General features: G+C 47.5%; 5 protein-coding genes across 13 annotated transcripts; 3 read left to right on the top strand and 2 right to left on the bottom strand.

The window, feature by feature from the left end:
- Positions 1–81: 81 nt before the first annotated feature.
- Positions 82–3948, top strand: reeld1 (reeler domain containing 1). Its single transcript, XM_086104892.1, has 5 exons — positions 82–372; positions 568–775; positions 893–1169; positions 1252–1412; positions 1488–3948. Exons 2-5 carry the CDS (start codon positions 568–570, stop codon positions 3449–3451), a joined length of 2610 nt encoding a protein of 869 aa, XP_085961018.1. The 5' UTR covers positions 82–372; the 3' UTR covers positions 3452–3948.
- On the bottom strand, positions 3478–8026 carry slc10a7 (solute carrier family 10 member 7). Its single transcript, XM_086104893.1, has 12 exons — positions 7788–8026; positions 7062–7144; positions 6854–6990; positions 6490–6565; positions 6382–6420; positions 6270–6305; positions 5202–5285; positions 4974–5139; positions 4757–4808; positions 4596–4669; positions 4377–4522; positions 3478–4098 (listed from the first exon to the last, which is right to left on the bottom strand). Exons 1-12 carry the CDS (start codon positions 7885–7887, stop codon positions 4072–4074), a joined length of 1020 nt encoding a protein of 339 aa, XP_085961019.1. The 5' UTR covers positions 7888–8026; the 3' UTR covers positions 3478–4071.
- Positions 8027–9309: 1283 nt separating this feature from the next.
- ttc29 (tetratricopeptide repeat domain 29) lies at positions 9310–13746 on the bottom strand. 5 transcript variants are annotated; one of them, XM_086104886.1, is made up of 12 exons: positions 13152–13484; positions 12811–12884; positions 12606–12665; positions 12320–12379; positions 11957–12120; positions 11701–11880; positions 10435–10647; positions 10286–10371; positions 10111–10202; positions 9923–10046; positions 9768–9857; positions 9310–9601 (listed from the first exon to the last, which is right to left on the bottom strand). In XM_086104886.1, exons 1-12 carry the CDS (start codon positions 13233–13235, stop codon positions 9446–9448), a joined length of 1383 nt encoding a protein of 460 aa, XP_085961012.1. In that variant the 5' UTR covers positions 13236–13484; the 3' UTR covers positions 9310–9445. The 5 variants fall into 5 exon arrangements, with proteins under 5 accessions (XP_085961012.1, XP_085961014.1, XP_085961011.1 ...); XM_086104889.1 differs by having other exon boundaries at positions 9456–9601; positions 9768–9877; positions 13152–13492; XM_086104888.1 differs by lacking the exon at positions 13152–13484 and adding an exon at positions 13597–13746 and having other exon boundaries at positions 10286–10647.
- On the top strand, positions 13716–17286 carry LOC147209176 (transmembrane protein 184C-like). Of its 2 annotated transcripts, XM_086104891.1 has the most exons (12): positions 13716–13857; positions 14193–14317; positions 14402–14532; positions 14693–14729; positions 14820–15025; positions 15091–15165; positions 15863–15956; positions 16037–16149; positions 16242–16341; positions 16419–16496; positions 16586–16679; positions 16750–17286. In XM_086104891.1, the coding sequence occupies exons 2-12, from the start codon at positions 14201–14203 to the stop codon at positions 17013–17015; spliced, it is 1311 nt and encodes a 436-aa protein (XP_085961017.1). In that variant the 5' UTR covers positions 13716–13857; positions 14193–14200; the 3' UTR covers positions 17016–17286. The 2 variants fall into 2 exon arrangements, with proteins under 2 accessions (XP_085961017.1, XP_085961016.1); XM_086104890.1 differs by having other exon boundaries at positions 14193–14532.
- Positions 17287–18316: 1030 nt separating this feature from the next.
- On the top strand, positions 18317–25392 carry LOC147209175 (serine/threonine-protein kinase DCLK2-like). 4 transcript variants are annotated; one of them, XM_086104884.1, is made up of 16 exons: positions 18317–18387; positions 18952–19527; positions 20278–20648; positions 20951–21077; positions 21226–21357; positions 21446–21534; positions 21622–21694; positions 21767–21872; positions 21941–21998; positions 22417–22536; positions 22608–22754; positions 22824–22957; positions 23035–23112; positions 23228–23324; positions 23684–23764; positions 23852–25392. In XM_086104884.1, the coding sequence occupies exons 2-16, from the start codon at positions 19137–19139 to the stop codon at positions 23948–23950; spliced, it is 2103 nt and encodes a 700-aa protein (XP_085961010.1). In that variant the 5' UTR covers positions 18317–18387; positions 18952–19136; the 3' UTR covers positions 23951–25392. The 4 variants fall into 4 exon arrangements, with proteins under 4 accessions (XP_085961010.1, XP_085961006.1, XP_085961008.1 ...); XM_086104880.1 differs by having other exon boundaries at positions 23684–25392; XM_086104882.1 differs by having other exon boundaries at positions 21622–21872.
- Positions 25393–25470: the final 78 nt, after the last annotated feature.

The following is a 25470-nucleotide window of genomic DNA, read 5'->3' as shown; positions in this document are numbered from 1 at the left end:
GGAGGGAGGCGGCTGCAGCTGGTGTACATCCTGTTGGTGTGTTGGGGTGGGGTATGGGGTGGGGGCTCTTAATCCTGCAGAACTAGATCCTGTAGACAACACTGAGGACAAAAAAATAATCCAGTTCTTCACACAACCTAATGTCTGTATCATTTCGAGAATCTTTCCACAGGCTGCTTCTTCAAATCACGATTGAGGTAGTGCTCAGAAGTACAAGCAACAGATCTACTTATTGTAGTTCTATGTCCACCCCCCCACCAGCCCCCTCACTTCAAAGCCCCCCTGCCCAAAATCCCTCCAAACAGTAAAGCCCATCTTCACACACTCGCCCTCACACGTCTACTGTGCACTACTGAGAGACATCCTAGAAAGGTAAGAACAAGCAACATCATCTCTGTCCATTTAGATCGATTTCTACTTGCGAAATATTATGTTCAAGTTATCTCAAGAACAGTAAAAATACTTGATTTTAGTCCAAAATAAGAACTGTACATGAATATAGTACTGCTCTGTCAGCAGTACAGTAATTCTCTCAAGCCATTGCATTGCTCTCTATCGCCTCTCAAGATGCAGTCCTGCCGGCTTTATTTGGGGACAATCGTGATCTTGTCAAGCGTTGCCCCGCCTGTCACGGCGTTCTCTCGTGGTGCGGGTCCTGCTTCGTGCCAGACGATGAGTCCCGGCCACATCCGGGCCCAACCTCAGGACCTGCAGCGGAACCACATCACTATTCGTACATCGGTGCGCTCGTATCTGCCTGGACAGCTGGTTACAGGTAGTAATGACCATTCACTTGGTGACAATTGATCAGCTCAGTGATTACATCCGATGGATGATGATGATGATGGTTCGACAAGGGTTCAAAGGCTTAAACAAGCTCCTCTGTCCGCAGTGACGGTCCGAAGCTCTCGGGACTTCATGGGTTTCCTGCTGCAGGCCCGCAGTGGTGACGATTCCCAATTCATGGCCGGAATCGCAGGTGGGGCAGGGTCCCCTGCAGAGGGTCCGGTTCTGGTGCGTGGCTCCTGGACCCTCGCTCCGCCCGGGACGCACACACTGCGCTGCCTCTCGGAAGGCGACACGCTCACCCACTCGGATAAACAGCTGAAGCGAAACCTGTCGTTTGTGTGGAGGGCTCCTGACGCACCCGTGGGAGACATTCGCTTCTAGTGAGTCCACAAATCCACACCCACAGTTTGCACATTTCGTAGACAATGCTCAACATTCACTGTGGACTCTTTGTCCTTCTAGTGTCACAGTTGTTCAGTCGTACTTTGTTTACTGGGCGGGGATTAAGTCTGCAGTGGTGCGTGATGGGAGTCAAAGTCTTTGGACTGGGAGAAACACGACAGGAGCAGAGACAGAAGGATCAGTTTTTGGTCCCCGTGATAGGAATTTTACTCCGGTGCCAGGTACAAACATAAAGATCAATGAATTATCGTTCTTCACTTGTATTGTCATGACTAACACTCCCTTTTGGCCTGAAGCTCCACTGAACAAACCAAGCCAACCCACCGGTCCTACTCCGTTTGGAAAACTAAACTTTACTCTCAAAACGGTCTGGGGCACAACTGCGAGTCCAGTGGCGCTCGCAGGGAACCAACAGGGCCAGGGGCTTGGTAAGAACAGCTACTCACAACTTCAACATTCAAGAGGTCTACCAAGTGACAGCTACCCGGACTTAGGATCTCTGGCTGAAGAGTCAAGCAGTGATCCTTCCTCATCGCACCTTCCTTTCATCACCCCGCTCCCACCAGATGAAGGTATAGAAACGTTGTCCACTTTTGCACCGAATGTCCTTCTTCACTCCCTCAGAAATTGGAAGGATACAGAAACAAGGATGTCAACACCAAATCCACGACGGCCTCCAGAAAATCACCGCGTCCTTTACACGAGGCCCTCAGTGCCGACATTCGATAAATCTACAGGACCACGAAATGTTACAGCAAGTTTGTTTGCGTATGTCATCCAAACCAGATTATCCACATCCCAAAGGAGCGACGCGACACATGAAGGAAGGGGCTCATCTTTGTCTCCGCTTCATTCACGGTCAAACGCTGACATCGACGGCTCTTCCGCCCAGTCAATTTCCCACTCCAGACCCTTCTTTTTACCGACTTCTCTGAAGCCTGCAGCCCAAAAGTTGCTCCTCCAGCCCCGTACCAAGTCCGAGGATAATCCATCCGACTCCAGAGATGGACCGTCTCGTCCTCCCGCGAGCTCTCATCAAACGCTGCTGCACACATTTGTGTCTCAATCTCAGACGACAGTGAGCTACACCTCAAAAAATCTTCTCCCGTCTGACAAAGCAATCGAGGCGCCAAGAACTAGACCTCAACCGAGGTCCAAAGCCAATCTCCAAACTGTGTCACCCTACACATCTACAATGCTGAAGAGCGTAAGCATATTTGATTCCTTCGGTTCTTCTTCTCGGGATGGTATAACTCAAGCTTCACCAAGCCGCAATACTCTTGACGTCTCGAAACGCACGGCCAAGAATCCATCTTTCACACATTCCTCCAGCCAAGACAAATCGTCTCCTGTTTTTACCGCTCTCCCAAAACCTTCTCCCGTGTCTATGCCTCCCAAATCGATCTCCATCATTCTGTCCTCCACTCTGCAAACGGGGTCCTCCTCAACATCTTCAAAATTTCTCTCAAGTAGCTCCATCAACTCTCCATCATCATCACGAGCCACATTCTCTTCTCGTGGTCCATTCAGTTCTTCTTCCATCCCGGGAACCACAAGATCCTCCTCATCTTCTCCTACCACCGGCACTCCAGCCATCTCCTCATCATCCTCATTTTCAACCAAACTATCCATTCCTTCAAGTTCTGCCCTCCCGTCCCCCATTTCCACCTCAATAGGATCCTTGTCTTTGAATTGGTCCGCCTTTCCTTCCTCCCAAGCGAAATCCCTGCATCCAGGACCTTCTCCGGCTCCACGTCGCTCCCTCAACAGCCACCCCTCGATACCTCCCCTACCTTTGCCATCCCAAAAACAAACCCGCATTGCATCATCGAATCCCAGACAAGAGTTTAATCCATCAACCTCCAACCGCAAAATCCAATCCAATATTGGAAAAGAACTGAAACCAAATCCACCCAAACTGGATACCAAGCTTCCCTTTAACCCCTCGAAAATGCCAGGTGTAGAGGGCAAGTATCCAGAAATTGTGCGCAGGCATAGCTCTTGGGAGCTGGGGATGCTGCTGGGCTGTTCGGCCGGCCTGGGAATGGCGCTGGTGGTCGGCGTGCGCTACGTGTACAGACAGGCCTGCGGGAAACGCACCGAGATCACACTGCACGACCGGGAAAGAGATTACGGGAGAGGCGAGCGTGGGATGATCCATGTTCAGGAGTGTGGCGATTTGGTCCGAGTCCGTCGAATCCGAGAGAACAGCCTGGTGCTTCTTGCCGAGTACGACATATTAGCATCGCCTGGAGACTGAGATGCAATCCAGTGTGGGAAACAAAACAGTTTGGCGACTCATTTAATTCTTTTTTTTTTTTTTTGGAAAATAGATGAACTTTTCAGATTATTTCTGTAAACCCATGATTGAAAAGACAAAGTGGCAAAAGTAGAGTGGCACTAAAAGTAGAAACTCTTTGGTTGTAGATGGAGAAATGCTTTGTGAATGTTCATAGCGTCGGACACATGAAAAAAGACTAATTCTACCTAAGGGTCCATGTTGAGTCATCATCACTTGGATTAAACATTCAAGGCTACAAATCATATTAAATACAACATATTCTAGCCCCAAGACTCTTGTAACAATATCAAAACTATTGTAACAAAGTTCGCATTTCCTCTCAGTAGTGAAACCTGGAAATGTAAAGTGAGTAGAAAAGACGATCCGAAAAAGAATGGTCCCAGCAACACCACGCGTCCGTCATCAAATATAAAACATGTACCTTTGCTTCTGTTCAATAAAGAAGAATAAATGTTTTGGTTTTTGCCATTGTGGAGGGCGGTAAAGCAGCAGTTGGTCCTCGTGTCCGTCCCCAGGCTGAGGTCGGTGTTGATTGGCCCCAGTAAGGCACATGATCGCTCGGTGATCTGCTCACTTCCTCAGACGGGCTGCAAGCTCGGCATCATCTGGAACCGCACACAGGTGAAATTTAATGCGTCTGTGCAGTCATGACAAACAAAGATATCTTACAATAATAATATAAAATCAGAAAGTCCATCTTAACCAATCAAAGCAATTAACCCCTCCCACAAGAAACTTTTGGAGACATCATCTCACGACAGAAATAACATTTTGGAAACTTACCGGTATCTAAATCGTGTAGTAACAATTAAGTTGACTCTAATCAATACCAAAAAGTCTGGTTGGACTCCGAGAAGGAATAAACACGAAGAGGTGCACTCACTTTCTGGCGGCTGGTCATCCAGCTGCGAATGGTCGGCACCAGTACGGATCCGAGGAGGATCTGGGCCGGGTGGTAGATGAGCAAAGGGACCGAGATGAGCGACAGATGCTTGTAGCCTGCGAACACGATCTTCAGCATCGGGATACCTGCACGGCCGCAGCACACGTATCAATCAATGGCAGCCGTATCTTGTTGTTACCGTTAAACTCTGGCACCTACCTAGCGTTAGCGACTTGTGCGTGGAGCAGAACATGATGGCCACCGTGTCGGCGGGACTAAATCCTGAGCCGGATCTGCGGACAAAATAAACCACAGGACGGATAATGCCGTGTCAGGTCTTGGATTACTTTGAAGACGGCTAGAAAGAGAGCCTCACTCACCTGCTGGAAAATCCAAAAGTGAGCAGCAAGAAAGTCAGCTGGATAGAGAAAACTGCAAGGAAACGGGGGATCACACAACCTTCTCAGACAAACCAGAACTTGACTGAACTGAGCAATTACACATAGAAGAAATCCCCCACGAGCATACGCAGTAAAACGTGAAAAATATTTTCGATTTAGTCTGTAGCCCGGTGGTTGGGGATGCGCGCATACTCACTGATGAAGACGACCATGAGCAGGCTGGTGGGTTCCAGCTCCATGTTAGCATTGCTGAAGGTGTCGCAGAAGGTGCTGTAGATGATCATGAGGAGGACGGCGCTGCTGACGGCGCCGAACGGAGGCTTCCTGCGCTCCAGACACTCCCTCAGGAAGCGGCGGCAGACCTGTTATGGGGGAACACCGTGAAAACGTCGCTCGCCTCGCCCACAAGGTTTCCCCGGCGTACCTGACCCACGACGAGCGGCACCACCACTGTCATGAAGAGCTGAGAGAAGATGGAGCCAAAGGACACGGAGGATGACGAGCCCAGCTGGAGGATACATTTGAAAATGGCACATTTTACCTCCAAAGCTTTTGTGAAAATGGTCATAATTAAAAAAAAAAACAACAACAACCCCCCCCCAAAAAAAACCTCGGATCTCAAATGATCTTTACCCATTATTATGTTGTATTGTTTTTATTACAGATGGCAGAGTATTAATACCAGGTATTGGTATTGGGCCCTTACCTGCTATATTTCAAGGTAAGGCCGCCAATACCAGCCACTGATACCTAAGGCAAAAAAAAAAAAAAAAAAAATCGGTCATTGACTGGGTCCTCCTCACCAGTAGTTGGCGCTACACTTGGGTAGTTTGACACATTGGCGAGTGATCATGTGCATCATAAAGAATGGACTTTGTTCACGATCATCTGTCATTGTGCTAATTGAAACTTTATGTATCAAAAGTATTATTGGTATCGGTACTCCAGTGAATAAGGAACTTGCAGATCTCCGCTGCGCATACATGAAAATCAAGGTGAGAAAAAGAGAGGCGGCCAAACAAAGCGGTTTATAGGGCAGTATTTCGGTGTATGTCTAACTGCACACCATCAAGGTTCCAGGCATTGTTGAAAAGACTTTAGTTGGCATGTGACAAAACGGTAGGTGCACTTTGTGCCGCTTGAATCTTGGTGTTAAAAAAAAAAAAAAAAAAAAAAAAATACCCCAAAAAAATTTGTGCCGAGCATCGGAAAACGCTGTTCATTCGCCACAATTTACCGACAGAAAAAAGATTCCGACGGACCAATAAGATGGACAAAAATTGTAAATTTATTGAACACCTTTAATCAAATTCACAATTATTTTGTCAATAGCTTGAAACCGATAGAGAACAGTCGCCAATTACAGGAAAAAAAAAAAAAAACTTACCGGACAGCTAAACTAATGAGGGACACGACACGCGCTCAGCCCGAGAGAAATACATGAAGTGTCATCATACAAACATTTCACATTTGTCCTGTCAGGTCGACTTACAAAGAGCAGAAGCAGAGTCGGTGTCACCATGATACCCTGAACAACATCCAAAAAAAACACGGTTACACAGCACTTCACACTCATGACAAGCGTCACGCCATTCAAACCTTACCAGGAAGCTCCCGAACGCAGAGTTGAAGATGGCAGCCGCCTGGCAACACAGACACAATCTGTCACCATGGCAACGACACATTGTTTCTCACCTTGAGGTGAGTCTTACCTCATTACCCCCGACAGCTTTGGTGAGAATGACGGCCGAGGAGACCGGAGGTGGCATGCAGCTCACCGTCTGTAACCTAGGCAACGGCACGAGGATGAGGACCATGTTACCAAAAGAGCTAGGATACTTTGAATGTAATGCATGAATAAATGCCGTTTAAAAATAGTTTCTCTATGTCGTGCATTTTCACAGAGTGAAAGTGGGTCTAAAGCTATTGCTCGCAATGAATAGGAGTTCACTTCACACATGACACCCCACCCCCACCCCCCTCCTTAATAGCTCGCCATGAATGAGACTTTTGTGTGTACTTTCAGGTAAAGTCAACAGTTCTTGGATAAAGGAACGCATTCACATGCAATCTTACCCTCTGAGCAGCCATTGGTCGATGGTGGTCAGCGCCAGCACTCTGACCAGCAGCCAGATGGTCAGCGGGAAGAATACCAGCGTGAAGGACTGAACAAAGAGGTGAAGTCGCACGTGAAGTAAAGCGCTGGTCAACTCCTGCAAGCATGCAAACCACAATAAATTGAATTTGCTGGTCATGTTTTCATATTCTCATCAGGGGATGTCACCTCTGTCTTCAACGAGAGACCGCTGTTGAAGAAGATCAGCGAGACGGCAAGATAAGAAATGGTGATCTCAGGCTTCAGCGGTCCTGAGGCAGACAGAGAGAGACTTTGAAGGAAGAGTGGTCACTACGGTAACCATGGAACCACCCAGCCACATTTCTTCATCCTGTTTGATTCTGAAATTCTGTATGCAGCAAGGCAACATGGAACACTCAGTAGCAGGTTATCTTATCTTTACGAGACAAGGATAATGGGACCGTAGTCACTGAACACATCACACTGTAGCTCCTGTCTTCCAGGATGGCAAAATTGATTGCTTTGGCAAATTACGAACGCGATAAGTTATCTTATCGTCACAAGACACACTTTCACCGGCCGTGATCCAAATGTGACGTAGTGAGAGAAGTGTGTGTGTGTGTGCCATGTGTGTTGCCATTCGTGCCGAACGCAACGTGTCACCAAACCTCCCTGCACAACTTCCAGATGCAAAGCTTACATTCAATTTGGAGAGATACGCCCATTGTACATATTCCCGAGTAATATTTAAAACGAATGGCTCAGATTTTAACTCGCCTTCAAACCATGCAAATAATTAAACGAAATTGTGAATAGTCCTTATTAAAATCAACAATTCAGACAGTGGGTGCGCAAGTTAGCCACGTCTGCAAACTAAGAAGTCAGATAAAACGGTGCGGGTTCATTGACGTCGTACACACATCCTGGTCTCACCTCCTTTGGCACCAAATCTGGGCTCCACTTTAGCCGACAAAATCACCAGTACAATCCCAATGATGAACCATTCCTTCCGTATCGTGGCCAGCAGACCCATGTTTCAGCGCCGGCCTCTTCCGGATCACCCGGCGGGCCCCTGAAACGCAAAACGTCCAGTGACGGCTCTCTTTTGGCAGCTCTTCTTGTCCACACGAACTCGCTTGACAAGAGTTCGTTGTCGTGATGTCAGGAGTTCCCCAAACGCAGCTTTTTCTTCTTCATATAAATGGCGGGCGGCATATAACTTCTGGGGTCAAATACTGCCATCTTCTGGTTAAAGTGTGCATCGGGCTGCTTCCGGAGTGTTCATTGTTCCTGTGCGTCCGATGCTTCTCTCTTCTTGGATGTCAACTATTGAAATAAGTGTATCCAAATTGGATATTTCAATAATTTTTGGATATTTCAATAATTTTAACTCGTGTAGTTTCTCTCATTTCGCCTGATTAATGGCGTTACATTCGGGGTCGTCCTCTTGGATTATTTATTGACGGCACTTCCCAATCCCAAAGTGTGGATTGAAATGCTATGTAATAATAATAATAATAATAAAATTGCTTAGATTTATTTTGCTTTGTTAGTAACTGGACAACTGCAAGCTGTCACGTTTTGCGAGATGGTAGTTGTAGGACACCAAAAAGCATGGAGGCAGGGAGGAGCAGGGTGGATTGACCAAAATGTATTTAACAAAAAATACACACAGGAGTACAATGGAAAAAACACGAAGTCGAAGTACTCAAAAATGCCTGGAAATCACAAGTATCAAACCAAATTACAGCAGGAAACAAAACATGACAGGAGCACATGTATGCTCACATACTCACAGCTCACAATGACCCAACAAAGACTGGCAGAACCTCAGGGAACTAAATACAAGCTAAGTGACGAGAAACACCTGGACAACACACAAAGGGTTGAGGGAGCTAATTGGTTACACACAAGGAACACTGATAACGAGAACAGGTGGCGAAAAAAGGGCACATGAGGAATCAAAACCAAACGTAACCAGATCGAAACATAACACAAGCTTCTCAATGACAGACCAACAAGAGTGTTATTCGTTACATACATATTTTTAAAAGGAAGGTACGTTTCACCGAGTCAAGAACGTACATGCAGACATCCACACAACCCTGCAACCCGTGACTTGCTACGAAAAGTAAAAATCGACAAGTAACTTGGGACAAGTCAAGGTACTACAGTCCATGATGTGTCTTAGGTATTGTCTACACTTAGGCGGGTATTCTGCAAACGGGATATTTTCTGCAGTCAACATCTTGTTGATGGATACCCCTGCCTATTTCAGCAAGCCAGTGCCAAACAACATTCAGCATGTTTCAACAGCGTGGCCTCATAGAAAAAGAGTGCTGGTAGTAGACTGGGCCGTGGCAGTCCAGAGCTGTCTCCCATTGGAAATGTGCGGTGCATTATGAAGCGTCATCTTGACATCCTTGAAAAACATCATTGTAAATGTGCTGAAAGACGCACATACGAAGGTGGTGATGTGGATGCGTTTTTTTTTTTTAAACAAACGAGCCAGTGTGGACCGAATTTTTTTTCCAACACAGTGAGTGACAAATATTCCGTTTTTAAAAAGCCCAGCTACATGTAGACCAGGCCTAATAGTCGCACACCCCAGCATTGTCACTGGCCTCATGGAGTCCTCTTGACACTTTCCAGGCCAGAAGACGTGACAGGGCGGCCGGTGCGGTGGACTCCACGTCCGCACTGTACTTCTCCACAATGCAACGGGTGTGAGCACTGGCCAGTGACACCTGAACAACACCAATGGGAGGCAAAAGTGCACACGTTCTAATAGAATTACAGATATTTTTGTGAAGAAAGACTGATAAAAGTAAAAGTACTGATTTGACTTCTTTACTTAAGTTAAAAAAAAAAAAAGATTCTGAAACATAATGATATATTGTACTGACAACATACCTGAGCCTTCTGCACCAAAGTCACGTCCCCAATGTCACAGGCCACGTTGTAACCTTGTAGCAAGCTCTCGCGAGCTCGGTCATACTGCCTCTGCAGGAAGGGAGGGAGAACTGCAACATTATTTTATGAAAAGTGTGTGCGTGTGTGTGAGGTACCCTGTTAGTGTAGACATTGCCCAGACATAGGCATGCGTCGACCAGGTGGTGATGTAGGCTCTTGCTCCGGGACATGTCAACTAAAGTCTCCAAAAGCTGGATGGTGTTGTTGATGTTTCCCTTGCTGAAACACAAACACACAAGCAGTCATCATAAAAGTTGGGCGGATGTCATTTTTGGGAGAGTACCTTTCACATAACTTGGCCACGGCCTTGTAGGCTTTTCCCAGGCCGTCAAAATCCTCGGTGGTGCTGCAGATTTCCATGGAGGTGTTGAGGTACTGTTAAAAAAAAAAGAAAAAAAAGACAACACTCACTCACTGTCACACGTACTTGTTTCAGACACACACGCGAAAGCACACACCTGTTCGGATGTGTCGAAGTCGCCGACACTGTAGTAGGCGAGTCCAAGCTGATAGGCAGCTTCCCCTTCAATGTATTTGTTTTCAGCTGCAAAAGGTTTCGTTTTACAACCGGGATGATGGCAAGTGTGTGCCGCGGCGGCCGACTCACACTCGGTAGCGGTGGTGTAGCCTCTGTGGAGGAGCTCGAGAGCCTCGTCGGGATCGCCGGCTTTGATGCGAGCATCCGCCTGGCGGCTGTATATGGCCCACAGGCTCTCGCGGGATCGGCGCGGCAGCGGGCGGCCGGACGAGTCCAGCCAAGCGCCTTCGTCGGCCATCCGCACGCACAGCTCGGCCTGCTGCCTCGCTTTGTCCAGCTGACCTGCTCGTGCATGTGAATTCACTTTTTTTTTCCTGAGATACCGTGAATAATGGCAAATAATTTCAGTTCAGAATGAAGAAGGTAAATTCAAGAGCAGCATTGGCCAGGTACAGAGAAAAGGAAGGCAAAAAAGGTTGTTGAAACAAACAAAGGAAGGAAGCAAAATAAAAGGGAACAAAGAAAGGTGGGAGGGAATGAAAATAGAAAAGCGATTTAAGGATGCATTCATTAAAAAACATGGGTGTGATGGAGGGAAGGAAAGGAAAAGAGAAAAGGAAGGAAGGAACAAAAGTAAGTCAAAGAAATGGAAGGAAGGAAGGAGGAAGAGGGAAAGGCAGAAAGAACGTCTGAATTTATATTACATAAATTTATATGAATAAATATTGTATTTTACTTTCTCCCTTTCATAATTTTGCTGCTGTAAATTGGGAATTTCTCCATTGTGAGACAAATAAAGGTTTTCTTATATTAACCCTGGAGAACCCAAGAACCCTTTTCTTCTTTGGAAAATGATAAATTATACATTAAATGACTGCTATATGTTCACTGAACACCAAAATATATGTTTTTTCAAATATTCAATGCCTTAATACTATTTTAGGATAAGGGCCAAATTTGACCCATTGGGATTTAAGGGTAGCATTTGAATAGCAGAATTTATAGGGGCCAAATTTGACCATGTGGGTTCTCCAGGGTTAAAAGGACGGTTGTTGGGAAGTAAAAAGGAAAGAACAGGTGTGAGGTAAAGGAAGGCGATCAAGAAGGAAGGTAGAAAAGAAGGTTAAAGCCAAGGAAGAAAGGTTAATGGAAGGCAGAAAGGGAGGAGAGAGTAAATAAGGAACAAAAGTAAAGGGAGAAAGTTAGGAAGGAAAAACGGAAAGGACAACCCAGAGGTGGAAGAAAGGTAGAAAAGAAGGTTTAAGCTAATAAAGAAAGGCTGAAAAGGAAGGCAGAACGGAAGGAGGGAGGGAAGAAGGAACAAAAGTAAATCTAATCAAAGGAAGTAAGGCAGAAAGGAAGGTATGAGACAAGGCAGGGTGGAGAGACGCGCACCTTGCTGTAAGTAGAGCTCAGCCAAGCAGGCCCGTCCTTCAGTGGCGTGCCTCATGCATCCGTCCTCGTTCGCGTCGGTGCACGTGTGGTAGAAGTGCAAGCTGAGCCACAGGTCCTCCAACTCCGCCGTGAAGTAGGCGCCCAAATGGAGTCGCTGCTCGTACGCTGCCGGCCAGCGACCTGCGGGAACCATTCGTTCGATTTGTACCCCAAAATGTCGGGACTCAGAAGAGTGCGTGTGGGCGCGCGCCAGTACCGTCCCGTTGGGCCTGCTCTGCGCGGCTCAAGTGTAAACCGATGCTCTTTATTTTATCATGCTGCTCCTCCAGCGGTGTCTGAAGACTGAGAGCCGAGTTGATCTCTGCCGCCTCCCTGCGCTCCTGATCCAAGCGCAGCAGCAAGAACAGCTCAGAGAAGGACCTGGAACAGAGCAGCGGCTGCACAATGACGACCTCAATTTGCTATTTGACAACAAGGCGCTCTTAAGTGGCCACGCCTGCCCAGAGCTGTCAAATGAGATATTTTTTCCTCCTCTAGTAGGTTTGTCAGAGCAAAACCGTTTAACGAGCAAAACAAGCTATCTGCACACAGTCAGTCATGTGATCATCGCATAAACTACCTGTGGAAGCCATGTTGAAGCAGGCCGACGCAGATGTTCTGCTTCCGACTGTTGATGAACCTGTGTGAAGGGACACATGTCAAATCGAAAAGAAGTGGCTTGGGATCACCTCTGCTGAAGAAATTGGTGCCTCTGGGGCACCGTAGTGTTTCAAAATGCACGCGCTTCGAGCTTAGTTTGTTGCATTCTATTAGTCCACCACTAGATAGAACAAAATTCTACACACTGTACTTTAAACGAAGTGACCGATGGGAAACTAAATGGTCACCATGGCGACCACACTCACTTTGCGATATCTTCCTTTGAGAGACTCCGTGTTGATTTATCTGTAATTTGGTCAGATTTCCTACAAAAGAAACAGAATGTTTCATTAGCTTCGGCCGGAGTTTCACAGAGTTCGTTCTGTATCTTAGAGCTTTTAGGAGAACGTAGTTGAAAAAAAAGATACATTAGTAGATCATTTTCAGACCAATGTCACGGTTGTAGCTTACTTGCTTTTTTGTCTCCTGATCCTCGAGGACACTCCTGGTAGTGAGTTGCCTTCCATTCTCGACTGCCACTTAACCTGTAGGGAGGACTAATATTTTAGAACGGAAGCATGGAAGGAAGGAAGAGAGGAAAGAAGGAAGAAAAGGAGAAAGGAAACTTTGTATTTTTTTGCGTAGTGCAAGACCCTTCAGGCCGCCATGTACAGTATAGAAATTCGAAATAACAAGTACCGAGCAAGACTTCGTAAAATGGACTCATTACCCGTTCTTTGCGATTGAAAGCAGACTTAGTACATTTTGCTTCCTTTCTCTTAACTGTGGTAGCCTGTGTGAGTGGCACTAACCCGCTTGCCCTGGCGACAACGACGTGCTACAGGCTTCTGGGAATTTTCGGGAGCAACAACGTCACCAAGGAGCACTTTTTTCATTCAAATGCGAGTCGGTATGTTAACCTTTTGGAGTCCTCTGTACTTGCTAGCGCCCTCTAGAGGCCGTGACGTACACTACGTCACACAACAAACAAACCGTTTGTTGTTTCACTCCTGCCATCAAATGAACTTAAATTCTGATATTCATGTCTTGCTACTATTTTATCCACATATATTAGAGCCCGATACTTAATTACGGTTGTTTGTCGTTTAACTGCTCATTTTAACCGTTTAAAAAAAAAGTACTCAGATTAAGACGATACAGAAAAACCCCGGTAAATATGATTATAAAAACAAAGCAACGAGGAAAATCAATTTCGCTGTCGTAAACTGTCTTCTGCACGTGACTGAAGTAACGTACGTGACGCGGGGCTCAAGCAGAGCGCGCGCGCATCGTGCCCGCGCGTACAGTCGTATCGATGGCGATTGATTGATTCGTTCGCTCGGTCGGCCGGTGGTCGTCGGTCCGGATCGCATGGCGGGACCCGCGAGGAGGTTACGACGGTTTTGGGCGGGCGACAGAGGAGGCGTTGCCTGGTAACAGAATCCGCCAGCCGCCTGCACGTCACGAAGACTACAGGCCCGCCAACGCCTCCATCAACACAAGCTCCGACAGTCAAACGTATGAAATATGCACAGAATGTACTATTAGGCACTCCTTGTAGTAATTAATACAGTATTTTAGGATCTGTGCCAGTTGAACGGAACAAGATATGACATGTGGGAATGAAATTATGTCCAGTTACAAGTGTAATGTGCGTCCAAACAGCTAATTTGTGGTGACGAAATAGATACAGTATAATGAAATACTAATTTATAGCCACAAAGTAGCTGTGCCTCCGTTTTTGACAGGTGGTATGCAAATGGCCTGCCCATGACATGAAAATAGAATCACTTTGGGCCACAAAACAGTGAACGAAATGAATCTTCTGATTGAAAAGCTGTCATGCAATCTAGGTCCCGCGATGCCGTGCTCGTGCACCGAGTGGCGGCGATGGATCCGTCCGCTGGTTCTGGTCGTGTACGGCTTGCTGCTGGCGGCTGTGGTGCCGCTGTGCGTCTGGGAGCTGCACAAGGACAAGGTGGGGGAACTTCGCGGGGGGATATCTCGATGTACGACCCCTCTGAGCTTCTCAGGGCATCCGCGTGTGTGCGTTTGTTTTCAGGTGGGGACTCACAGCAAAGCGTGGTTCATCGCCGGCGTCTTTGTCTTTCTCACCATTCCCATCTCGCTGTGGGACATTCTGCAACACTTGGTGCACTACACGCAGCCGGAGCTGCAGAGGCCAATCATCAGGTGACCCCCCCCCCCCCACCCCACCCCCCATTAATCAGTTATCCAGATATCTGCTTCTATTCTGTCCAATTTTGGAATTGGCCTTAAAATACCGGTAAATGAATTTTAGTCAGGCCCCCTTCACCATGGTAACATGTAATAAATTATTGGCCTTCTTCAGGATACTATGGATGGTGCCCATCTACAGTCTGGACAGTGTGAGTCAAAACATACACGTTCGTCCACTTTTCCAATGTGTCCCCACAATGTGGCACACTGACCCTTTTTTTCCCCCCCTGCCTCCTCAGTGGCTGGCCCTGAGGTATCCCAGCCTGGCCATCTACGTGGACACGTGCAGGGAATGCTATGAGGCGTACGTCATTTACAACTTCCTGGTGTTCCTGCTCAACTTCCTGAGTAACCAGTACCCCAGCCTGGTGCTGATGCTGGAGGTGCAGCAGCAGCAGGCTCACCTGCCGCCACTCTGCTGCTGCCCACCGTGGCCCATGGGAGAGTAAGAGGAGGCGGGTGGGAAGGTCACATGAGCGTGGTGTGAAAACAACTTTGCTGTCCCATCAGAGTGCTGCTCTTCAGATGCAAGCTGGGAGTCCTCCAGTACACTGTGGTCCGGCCTGTAACCACGGTGACAGCGCTGTAAGTTCTCATGCCACACTCCGTGCTGTTGACAAAGTGTTATCTAGCTTCAAAATCCCTAAAAAGAATACAATTAATCATGGCTCACACGCAGCATATTCAAGTTTAAAGACAAAGACCCACAAGACTGTGCGAGTGTTTGAAAACAAGTGGCCGTTTATGTTAAGTGAAATTCATAAAGACTCATAGTTTCCGAATAAAAATAACTACTGATGTTAAGTAAAAAAAAAAAAAAACAACCTTTCTTACATATCACTGTTAAAAACGGACTTCCAATTAAGTCTTGGCAGAACTGCTCAATGTAAAAGTTTTGATGTTAAGCAGCGTTGTTGGTATTTATTAAATGTAACTAATAGAGTAACTTGTAATCTAACTTTTTAACTTTTAAAATCAAGTCATCGTTTACCTCTATTGACTTTTAATGTCAAGTTATCAGAAAAGTAAAAGTTACTTTTTCAAGGTAATTGGCAACACTAGTTGAAATTTTATGGTCTAGTGCTTATTATTTTTGACATTGGTTGCTGAGCAAAATTGCAAGGTTCTCGTGAAGGTCGTTGTCATGGTGACGGCCTAACATAATTCCAGTCATAGCCACGGCAACAACGCGGCATGATTTGCTACCATTGTGGTGGCGACACCGCGAACTGCTTACGGAAACCGTGACGAACCGGCGTTGCATATCCTTGGCGTCCCGCAGGGTCTGTCAGCTGTGCGGCGTTTATGATGAAGCCAACTTCAGCTTTCAGAACGCCTGGTCCTACCTGGTCATTATCAACAACATATCGCAACTGGTAAACGATTTTTGTTACTTCCATTCAAGGATAACAGGATTTGATTTTTGATCAATATGTGTATGCGTGTGCACGTATAGTTCGCCATGTACTGTCTGGTGTTGCTCTACCGAGCGCTGAAAGAGGAGCTGACTCCCATCAGGCCTGTGGGCAAATTCCTCTGCGTCAAACTGGTGGTGTTCGTCTCCTTCTGGTACCGACGTCAACTCTCGCGTTAAGAATTTGTCATTCATACAGCACTTGATGTCACCATGGCACATCGGGATTTGGACGCCGTGTGCGCAGGCAGGCGGTGCTGATCGCGTTCCTGGTGAAGGTGGGCGTCATCTCGGATAAACACACGTGGGACTGGGCCAGCGTCGAGGCGGTGGCCACTGGGCTGCAGGTGGGCACAAATGAATCACTTGAATTTACGCGGCGATGTGATCACAATTGCTCGGATGCTTTTCACCTGCGATCCAGGACTTCATCATCTGCATTGAAATGTTCCTGGCTGCCATTGCGCACCATTACACCTTCACTTACAAGCCCTACGTGCAGGTACGCACTCGCACGTTCCTACATGTACACACACACACACACACACACACACACACTAAAGGTGGCCATATATTGAACGATGCACGCAGGAGGCAGAGGAAGGAACGTGCTTGGACAGTTTTCTCGCCATGTGGGACTTCTCAGACATCAGGGCCGACGTCACTGAGCAGGTTCGCCATGTTGGTAAGTGCGTGCCCTTTCGCTGCCATTTAAACTCGAACAAAAACAACAAAAGCAAACCATTTACCTCCAGGCCGCACCTTCCTGGGCCGTCCGAACAAGATGTACTTTGGCGCGGCCGCCCGCCCTGAGCACAGCGAGCACACCGGCCTCCTATCTCAGGGTGCTGCGGCTGCGGCCGTCTCCGTGCCCGCCTCCCCTTCCTCGACCGGACGCTACCAGGGCCTCGGGTACACCCCCGCCCCGCACTCCATCTCGGCTCCGGCGGGATTTACCACGGCATCTTGGGATGAGGACGACGGCGACCGCTCCCCAACGCGAGCGGCGGATGCTCATTAACAGGCCGGCATGCAATGCTTGTTTCTCAGTCAAAATGCATCACTTGGACACATTACCTTGCAACCAATTCCCTTTTAGACGGGGCATCGTCGGACATTTCAGAGCACACAAAAAAACTGAATTGTTGTAAAGGTGAGCTCATCCCATTGCATACATTCAGGTAGGGGTGTGTGTGTGTGTGTCTCTCATACACATATAATAAATAATAGTGCTATATTTATGCCTGCTTGTTTTTTTTTTTTGTGCAATAAACAATAAGGTGAAAATCAAACTGACCCGCCACGTTTTATCAATTTTTCTGTATGTGACACTTTGATTTGGATTCGGCGAGTCGGGCCTCTGGTCCCAGCATTCAAGGTCACAACGTCTCAGTTCTCGACTAAAAGAGACAAAGAAATTATTTTTAATTTGGAGAGACACCACACACTACACCGGGCATGCACGTACATGTGCTTTATGCATACACTTAAGACAGTCACCAACATTCAGTGATGAGTAAGAGGTAGGCAGAGCACCAGGATAGGTTTTTTTTTTTCAGGGCCCCAAAAAAAAATGGGGGGGGGGGGTGAGAAAATAATTTATGAATAAATGTATTTTAAAATATCAAATAAAATGCTAGAGAAGCTTAACTGGGGCTACACCGATTTTTGACTAGACTCTAGCCGCCCTCGTCCCAGTGTTGCGCCATCCTTGTAGTCCCGGAATTGCCTCAGAAATTGGGATATTTAGTACACACATGCACAGGGTACATATGGACACAAATATAGACACAAATCAGTATACAGGCTATATTTCTGTAGATCTCAAGATCTCTTAATAGAGATATTTGAAATGTACTGTCCAGGTGTGTAGATCTAAATGCATCAATGGAGCCCGATTTCGTTTCCTCGGGCGTTTGCCATTTTTTTCAATATTTAATTGGCTAAAGTGACAAAACTGGAACAAGATTAGGGGGAGGGTTCGAGCGAGATACACAAAAGACGTGGAGAGAGTGCGAGCTAGACAGAGAGAGAAAGAGAGAGACAGACAGCTTGAGCCTCGGAGGAGGGGCGGGAGCGGAAGCTCGTTGTGCCGGCGTCCCCTCTCTGCTGCAGCGGCCGCGCAGCTGCTGCGATCCGGAGCCCCGTCGCGGCGCATCCCGCTACGAGCTCGCCGCCTCGCTTCTACATCACTCATCCCCGGGTAGCGTCCTGACTCGACTCGGTCCGGTCCGACAGTCGTCGTCGTCGCGGTGCAATCCACATGCAGCCGACGTTTCAGCCGGAAAATACCGGAACCTGCGCACCGGGGAGGGAAGGGAGGGAAGGGGGGAGTATTGGGGGTGGGGGTGGGGGGGCCTCCATAGCAACAAACCGGCTCCACGGCATTATTGGTAGGTGCCTCCCGCCGCCGTTGCACGCGTTTGGGCGGATTCGTGCTTTTGTTCTAATCCCGTGTGCAGGTTGAGCCGAATGGGACACGTGATTGCATTGCACCTGCAACCTTGACTGACATGTTCGCATGCTGCAAGGTGATGCTGATTCCCCCCACTGGAAGCTCATCCGACCTTTTGAACGCATGTAAATGGACGCATCGGTGAGCTTGTGGCTGGGGCCAAAGACTGACTGGACCTGGAGGCTGCTGCCTGCTGTCTTGACCTCTACTCGGGATCCACCCGCAGATTTTGGATGATTGTGTCTCAAAATTACTTCCATCTTTCCATAAAATGACAACAAATTCAGTTTCTTTGACTCTATATGAAGATTTGTCAGTGTGAACTGATCATTCTGCAGTGTATTGGCATCAAAGAATCCTTTATTTTCAAGGCTCTCTATTACTGTACATAAAGCCTGCACACATAAATGCTAATTTGTGGCCATGAAACAGAGAAAAAGCACATTTTGCAGACTTTATAGAGGCTCAGTGGTGCAGTATTAACCTCTTTGCTTCTTTTCAGGGTTCAAGTGGATTCTCAGCTTCCCCACCGGAAATCTTCCCATCTTCTGAAATCACCACGCAAAAGAACTTGAATGGCTTTCTAGAAACATCCCCGAGTGATCCTCTCAAAATCTCGCATCTCATTCGAATCAAGATGAGTCTCAAGTAGCAGGGGAACGTGGACCCGATCCCGACAGGAAGAACATGGAGCTGGAGCATTTTGATGAACGCGACAAGGTCCGCCGAGGGCGCGCCGTTCGGGCCAAACGAGACGACTCGGGCCCGAGCTCTCGCGGCAGCAGCCTGGTTCCCAGCCCGGCGCACAGCACCAACTGCAGCTACTACCGCACGCGCACTCTGCAGGCGCTCACCTCGGAGAAGCGTGCCAAGAAGGTGCGCTTCTACCGCAACGGCGACCGCTCTTTTAAAGGGCTGGTGTACGCCGTTTCCGGCGACCGCTTCCGCTCGTACGACGCCCTGCTCGTGGAGCTGACCCGCTCGCTGGCCGACAACCTCCACCTGCCGCAAGGGGTGCGGACCATCTACACCATTGATGGCGCAAAGAAGATCACCAGCATGGACGAGCTGGTGGAAGGTTAGCTACACGTGCGTGAAGTATCGGCAGACAGTATTCTGTTGGCGATCCCGTGGGATGAGTTCCTTGAGATGCGAGAGAGATGATTTACAGCTTCCATTAGCTAAATGCCAATGCACAATAAAAAACGGATAGACGGATATAAACCTTCAAGTGACTGATACTTGAAAAACAAGCAGTGCATCAAAATGTCAGACATCAAACAGACATAAGACTCGTGCGCATATATTCTTTATCCTCTGCAAAGAACAAACAATATTACCACAGCTTATTGAGGAGCTGAGGCTGTCCCCATGTGTAGTATAATATATACCGATTTGAAAATTGCATTCCACTGCCTTGCAATGTCGGTCTGAGTCAGATGGATTGTTCAGCCCTTACACGCAGCAATCTTCAGCCAGTATTGCCTTTTCCGCTTTGCATGAAATACTTTCCGGATGTGATTTATGGAGACTCAAAGGAGTCCAGCTCAGGCACTTGAACTGCTCCTTTCTCTCCACTCATCAATATTAATGACTGTAAAGTTGGTTCATGAGCACTAATGTACGGACACTAAGTCTGATGCATCACTTTGTGACATAAAGATGACAGTACATACGACTGGCTACCAAAAAGTTACATGCTCTCTGTTAGGTTCTCTTGGAAAGGTTGAAGTGCATTTTTGGCTCGTCTTGAACTCTTACTTCAAAGTCCCGAATCGCCAACTTTCAGAAAGTAGCGCAAGATCATGACTCACGTCTCTCCGCTCAGGTGAGTGCTACGTTTGCGCCTCCAACCAGCCTTACCGTAAAGTGGACTACACCAAGATCTCCGTGCCGAGTTGGAAACCCGGCGCTGGTTCCGGGAGCGGCGCGGCAAGTTTGAGCAGGTCTTCGGTCGCGTCTGCGGTCGGCGTCGGCGGGAGCGGCAAAGAGCGCCCCGAGGGCCGAGAGAGCAAAGACTTCATCAAGCCCAAGCTGGTGACGGTGATCCGAAGCGGCGTCAAGCCGCGCAAGGCGGTGCGGATCCTTCTGAACAAGAAGACGGCTCACTCCTTCGAACAAGTGCTGGCCGACATCACGGAGGCCATCAAGTTGGACTCGGGAGCCGTCAAGCGGCTGTACACGCTGGACGGAAAACAGGTGAGCTCAGTTTGTACCTCGGAACACAAAACGGGTCATCGAAAACGGAGAAACTTAACTTCATTGTTGAGATTCGACCTTCAAAGCGTTTCAAGCCGTGTGACAGCCAAACATGTTTGAAGATACTTTCATCTCTCCCCGCGCGGACTAAATGCATCACATGGGTCTATTTTTAAAACATACACGCACAGACAGAGAAGGAAGGAAAAAAAATCCGTTGGCAAGACTGAAACTGAAGGCAACAGAGTGCAGCCAATAAAGGCTAAGCAGTGTATGTTTTTTTTTTTCCTGTGTGTGTGCAGTTGACCTGTCTGCAGGATTTCTTCGGGGAAGACGACGTATTCATGGCGTGCGGGCTGGAGAAGTTTCGCTACGCTCAGGACGACTTTGTGCTCACTCATGGTGGCAAGACGGCGGCCTTCGTTAATGGTCTCGCGCGCACACACAGTCACGCGCACACAAAACTGTGCGAAAAAGAAAGTCAAGTTGGAAATATTGGTCCAATTTGAACCCAATTTCCAGTATCTCCAACTTTTTTTTGTGAGCGCTGTAATTTAACTCATCTCCCGTTTTTCAGAGTGCCGAGTCAAAGCGACTCGTCCCGCCGCCTCTCAGAAGACTTTGACTCCCAAGAGTTCCAGCGGCTCTGGTTTGGCCTCCTCCAAGGCTTCGGCAAAAGCTGTGCCTCAGTCCAGGTCACCGGAATTAGGTAAGATACGAGAAACCTTTTTTTTCCAGTTTGGACAAGACGGTTTTCTTCCGTCACGGAATAACGTCCTTTCCTCTTCCTCCTGCAGCCAATGAGGAGTCAGAATCGCAGGTCCCCGCAAAGTCGTCCAGATCCAGCCCTTCCCCTACGAGTCCCGAGACACGCAGCAGCCTCAAGGTGGGCTCTTCATTAAAATTGAAATATCTCTTCATCTCGTCTTCACCAACCCGATTTGCATCCAAGGTTTCATTTTCCAATCTGCAGGTCTCTCCTCATCGCTCTTCCTCTGCGGACATCAACGGCGCGGCTGAGCATGCCGATGACGTCGCTCTGGAAGGTGTGTTACCGCATCGGCCGAAGTGTCTGTCCAGTGGCCACGTGAACTCACCGTCAAACTGCTCCCCCCAAGTGAACGGAAACCCGTCTGTGTCGTCGTCGATCATCAGCAGCAAGTACAAAATTGGCAAAGTGATCGGCGATGGAAACTTTGCGGTGGTGAAGGAGTGCGTCGAGAGGTAAACGCAAAGCGAGTTTCGTTCTTGTTAGTCGAAAAACGGAGTGACGGTTCTGATGTGCCTGGCAGGTCGACTGGGCAGGAGTTTGCATTGAAGATCATCGACAAAGCTCGTTGCTGCGGGAAGGTAACGTTATCAGTCGGGTTATTTTGTTCTGACAACACACAAATTCGCATTTTGTTCACGTTATATCCATATTTTGGCAACAAAAATCTCCCACTGTTGTGTTGGGGTCCCGCAAGAGTCAATCCTTGGACCCAGTCCAAATGAAGTATAAATGCTTTTGAATCCAGGTTAAAAAAAAATGTGTGCCCCCCCCCCCATACGTTTGATTGTACATCAATTTGTAATTTTTAAAAACCTGCCTTTATTTCTTTACTTTTAAATGTTTTACATGTCTTCTTTTAGTAAATTTGGAAAGCTACAGAATGCTCCTGAATGTCATAAGCTGTTGTCTTTGCTTATCTGAAGCACATTGAGTTGCCTTGTGCATGAAATGTGCGATGTAAATAAAGCTGGCCTGCCTTGCCTTCCGTTTGAAAAGGAGCACCTGATCGAGAACGAAGTGGCGGTCTTACGTCGGGTTCGACACCCCAGCATCATCCAGCTCGTCGAGGTGGACGACACGCCGTCTCAGCTTTTCCTGGTGATGGAGCTTGTCAAGGTGCTGTTTCGCGTGGGAGACGATCGATTGTCCGATCAAAGATTGGAACTCAGTCTCTTTGCCTGCTTTAGGGAGGCGACCTGTTTGACGCCATCACGTCATCCACCAAATACAGCGAGCACGACGCCAGCGCCATGGTGTACAACCTGGCCGGAGCCATCAAGTACCTGCACAGGATGAACATCGTCCACAGAGACATCAAACCAGAGAATCTGCTGGTAGGCATCGGGCGGACGCTCAACGCGGACGCCGGCGTGCTCCATGACACGTGTGTGTGTTCCCGGCAGGTGTGCGAGTACCCGGACGGCACCAAGTCGCTCAAACTGGGAGACTTCGGTTTGGCCACGGTGGTGGAGGGCCCGCTTTACACCGTGTGCGGCACGCCGACCTACGTGGCTCCGGAGATCATCGCGGAGACCGGGTGAGAGGACACACCGGAAGTGAGCACAGAGGGTATTTTCGAACTCGCGTTCATCGCTCGCGGATGTTTGTGTGTAGTTATGGTCTGAAGGTGGACATCTGGGCAGCGGGCATCATCACCTACATTCTCCTTTGCGGTTTTCCACCGTTCAGAAGGTCAGTGAATGTCACACAGCGGCGGCCGGACCGCCAGTCATCATCAAAAAAAAAAAAAAGAATCTTAAACAACAAAGCGTCCTCTTTCGATCTTAATGCGTCTCATCTTCTTCAGCGAGAACAACGTCCAGGAGGAGCTGTTTGATCAGATCCTCCGGGGTAAGCTGGAGTTCCCGTCCCCGGACTGGGACGCCATCAGCCTTCCTGCCAAGGTGACGGGTTACAATCATCCATGAGGAAAACCCCCCCCCCCCCCCCAAACATTGTCACAGTTTTGACTCGAGATAGATAATTTTTTTTTTTTTTGGACAAGCCAATACATACATAAAGCATATTTGACAATAAAGATGACCTTGACCTTGACAGATACCGATTATCAGTTGTCAAGGAGACCCTGTTAAGTGAATTCAAAGATTAGTTTCAAAATACATTATACATGTATAAAGAATTGTTGAGAAGACTGAGAACAGTGCAGAATGAAAATATTGAGCGCTAGTGTTGAAATCGTCATCATCATGTCAGTTTTTTAGATTTTTGACAGTCTGACGAGTCCCGCGGCATGTTCCCTCAGATGCTGATTGGTCAGATGCTGCAGGTGAACGTGGACGCTCGCTTCACAGCAGATGAGGTTCTCTCGCACCCGTGGGTGTCGGTGAGCTTGCACTCTTGTGACCGTCGACTTATGTTCCCTTGGTTGTTCCAAAATAACGTCGTTCATTGTCGATGTGCGCTCACGCAGGATGACGCTCCCGTCGAGTCCGGCAACGACGAGCCGAGCGTAATGGAAAAGGAATCTCCGGGCCTGGAAACCAAGCAGGTTCCTTCCCCGCTGGTCTAGATGTCAGCCACTGGACCAGATCTCGTCCTTGGAGAATTCCCCCCCCGGAGAACGCCAATTAATTGAGAAAACAGTGGTGAACTGGATCCCCATCAGTGACAATCCCAGATTCCTGTTCATGCAGTCACCAAAATCACATCCTCAACTCTTGCTACTTGTCAACTGGAGCTCCATCCAGCATTTTGGGAATATTTGCAAAAAGACAAAAACAAAACAAAAAACAAAAAGAGGGGGGGGGGGCTAAGTCCCTTGAACGCATCAAGAAAAGTGGACAGATCATTTCAAGCCTTTCCTCATACCCAGAATGTCTTCCACTTTTTCTGGGAAGAAGCATCCCGTGCTACTTCTGTTCGTATCTCCCAATCTGAGGCCAGAAGCACTGTGCCTGTATGCACTGATCCACACAGGGTTATTTAAAAAAGAAAAAAAAGTGTCAACATTTTACGCCGCTCACGGCCATGTTTCAGCCCACCAAATCTTGTTGGCGTCCTGCCTTGTTAAAAATTCAAAATATGTTGTACATGTTTGCTGTCATGTGAGTGTGAATCTGTTGTGAAGTCGCAGATTGTGATGGCTTCGGGGAAAAAAAAAAAATCTGAATGGTGCTTATTTAACTAATTATCCCATTCCTCCATTGTTCTGTCTTGTTGTCGGTGAGGATGCGAGAATTTAAAGCAGGGGTGTCCAAACTATGGCCCCTGTGGCCATTTTTTATTTTTATTTTTTAGCCGCCAGAATTTTTTAAACTTAATTTTCTATTTTATTTTATTTTTTTAATAAACATATAATACGGTGGTGCCTCTTTTTAATAGGGAAACAACTTGAGAGCTCCCAGGCACCACCGTTTCTAAAACAATATCACGGCTTCACATTAACTTCGCCATCATTGATGGATTGTTTTTAATATTTAAAAGGAATTCAAGATGAAGAATGTCCAAGTGGCCACTGGAAGGGAAAGTTTGGAGACCTCTGATTTAAACGGAAGAACTCCAGCTGTTGGCAGGATGCAGTGTTACGACCTTTTGTATTGTATTGTTGTTGTTTTTTTTCCTCTTTTTCACCAAACCAAAAGACACCTTGTGTCGCTGTGTTGACATAGCGAGCGTGGACTTGCAGCTTAAGTGTCCTCCTGACAAACATGCTTTAACTTATGTTCCTGTATGTGCTCGTCATTCTGCCTTATTAACCCTCGATCAAGTGCAGTAGATTAGAACGTTTTCAAAAAGCTTTCCATGTCAAAGGTCCTTTTGAATGGCATTTGGGTTTTTTTCAACACGGCGCCACCTTCGATGGCATTTAGGAACGCTTTGCTAGCCCCAAAGCATGTAATGTGCCCTTTTTTTTTCCCTCCTTCAACAAATCTGCCACGGTGCTTTCAAAGACCTTGAAATGGAGGACAAAGATGCATTCAACTGTGAAATAAAACATAGATAGTGAAAACAGCTATTTTGTTTCATTTTGAAATCAGAGCTGGCCCAAAGCATGTCGCTAAGATAACTCGGCACCAACGATAAGAGATG

Source organism: Hippocampus guttulatus, chromosome 2 (assembly GCF_054856545.1).
Source record: "Hippocampus guttulatus isolate MCC_2025c chromosome 2, RoL_Hgut_1.0, whole genome shotgun sequence".
NCBI lineage: Eukaryota > Metazoa > Chordata > Actinopteri > Syngnathiformes > Syngnathidae > Hippocampus > Hippocampus guttulatus.
The sequence above is the reverse complement of the archived record's forward strand: the minus strand, read 5'-3'. Positions and strand labels throughout refer to the sequence as shown.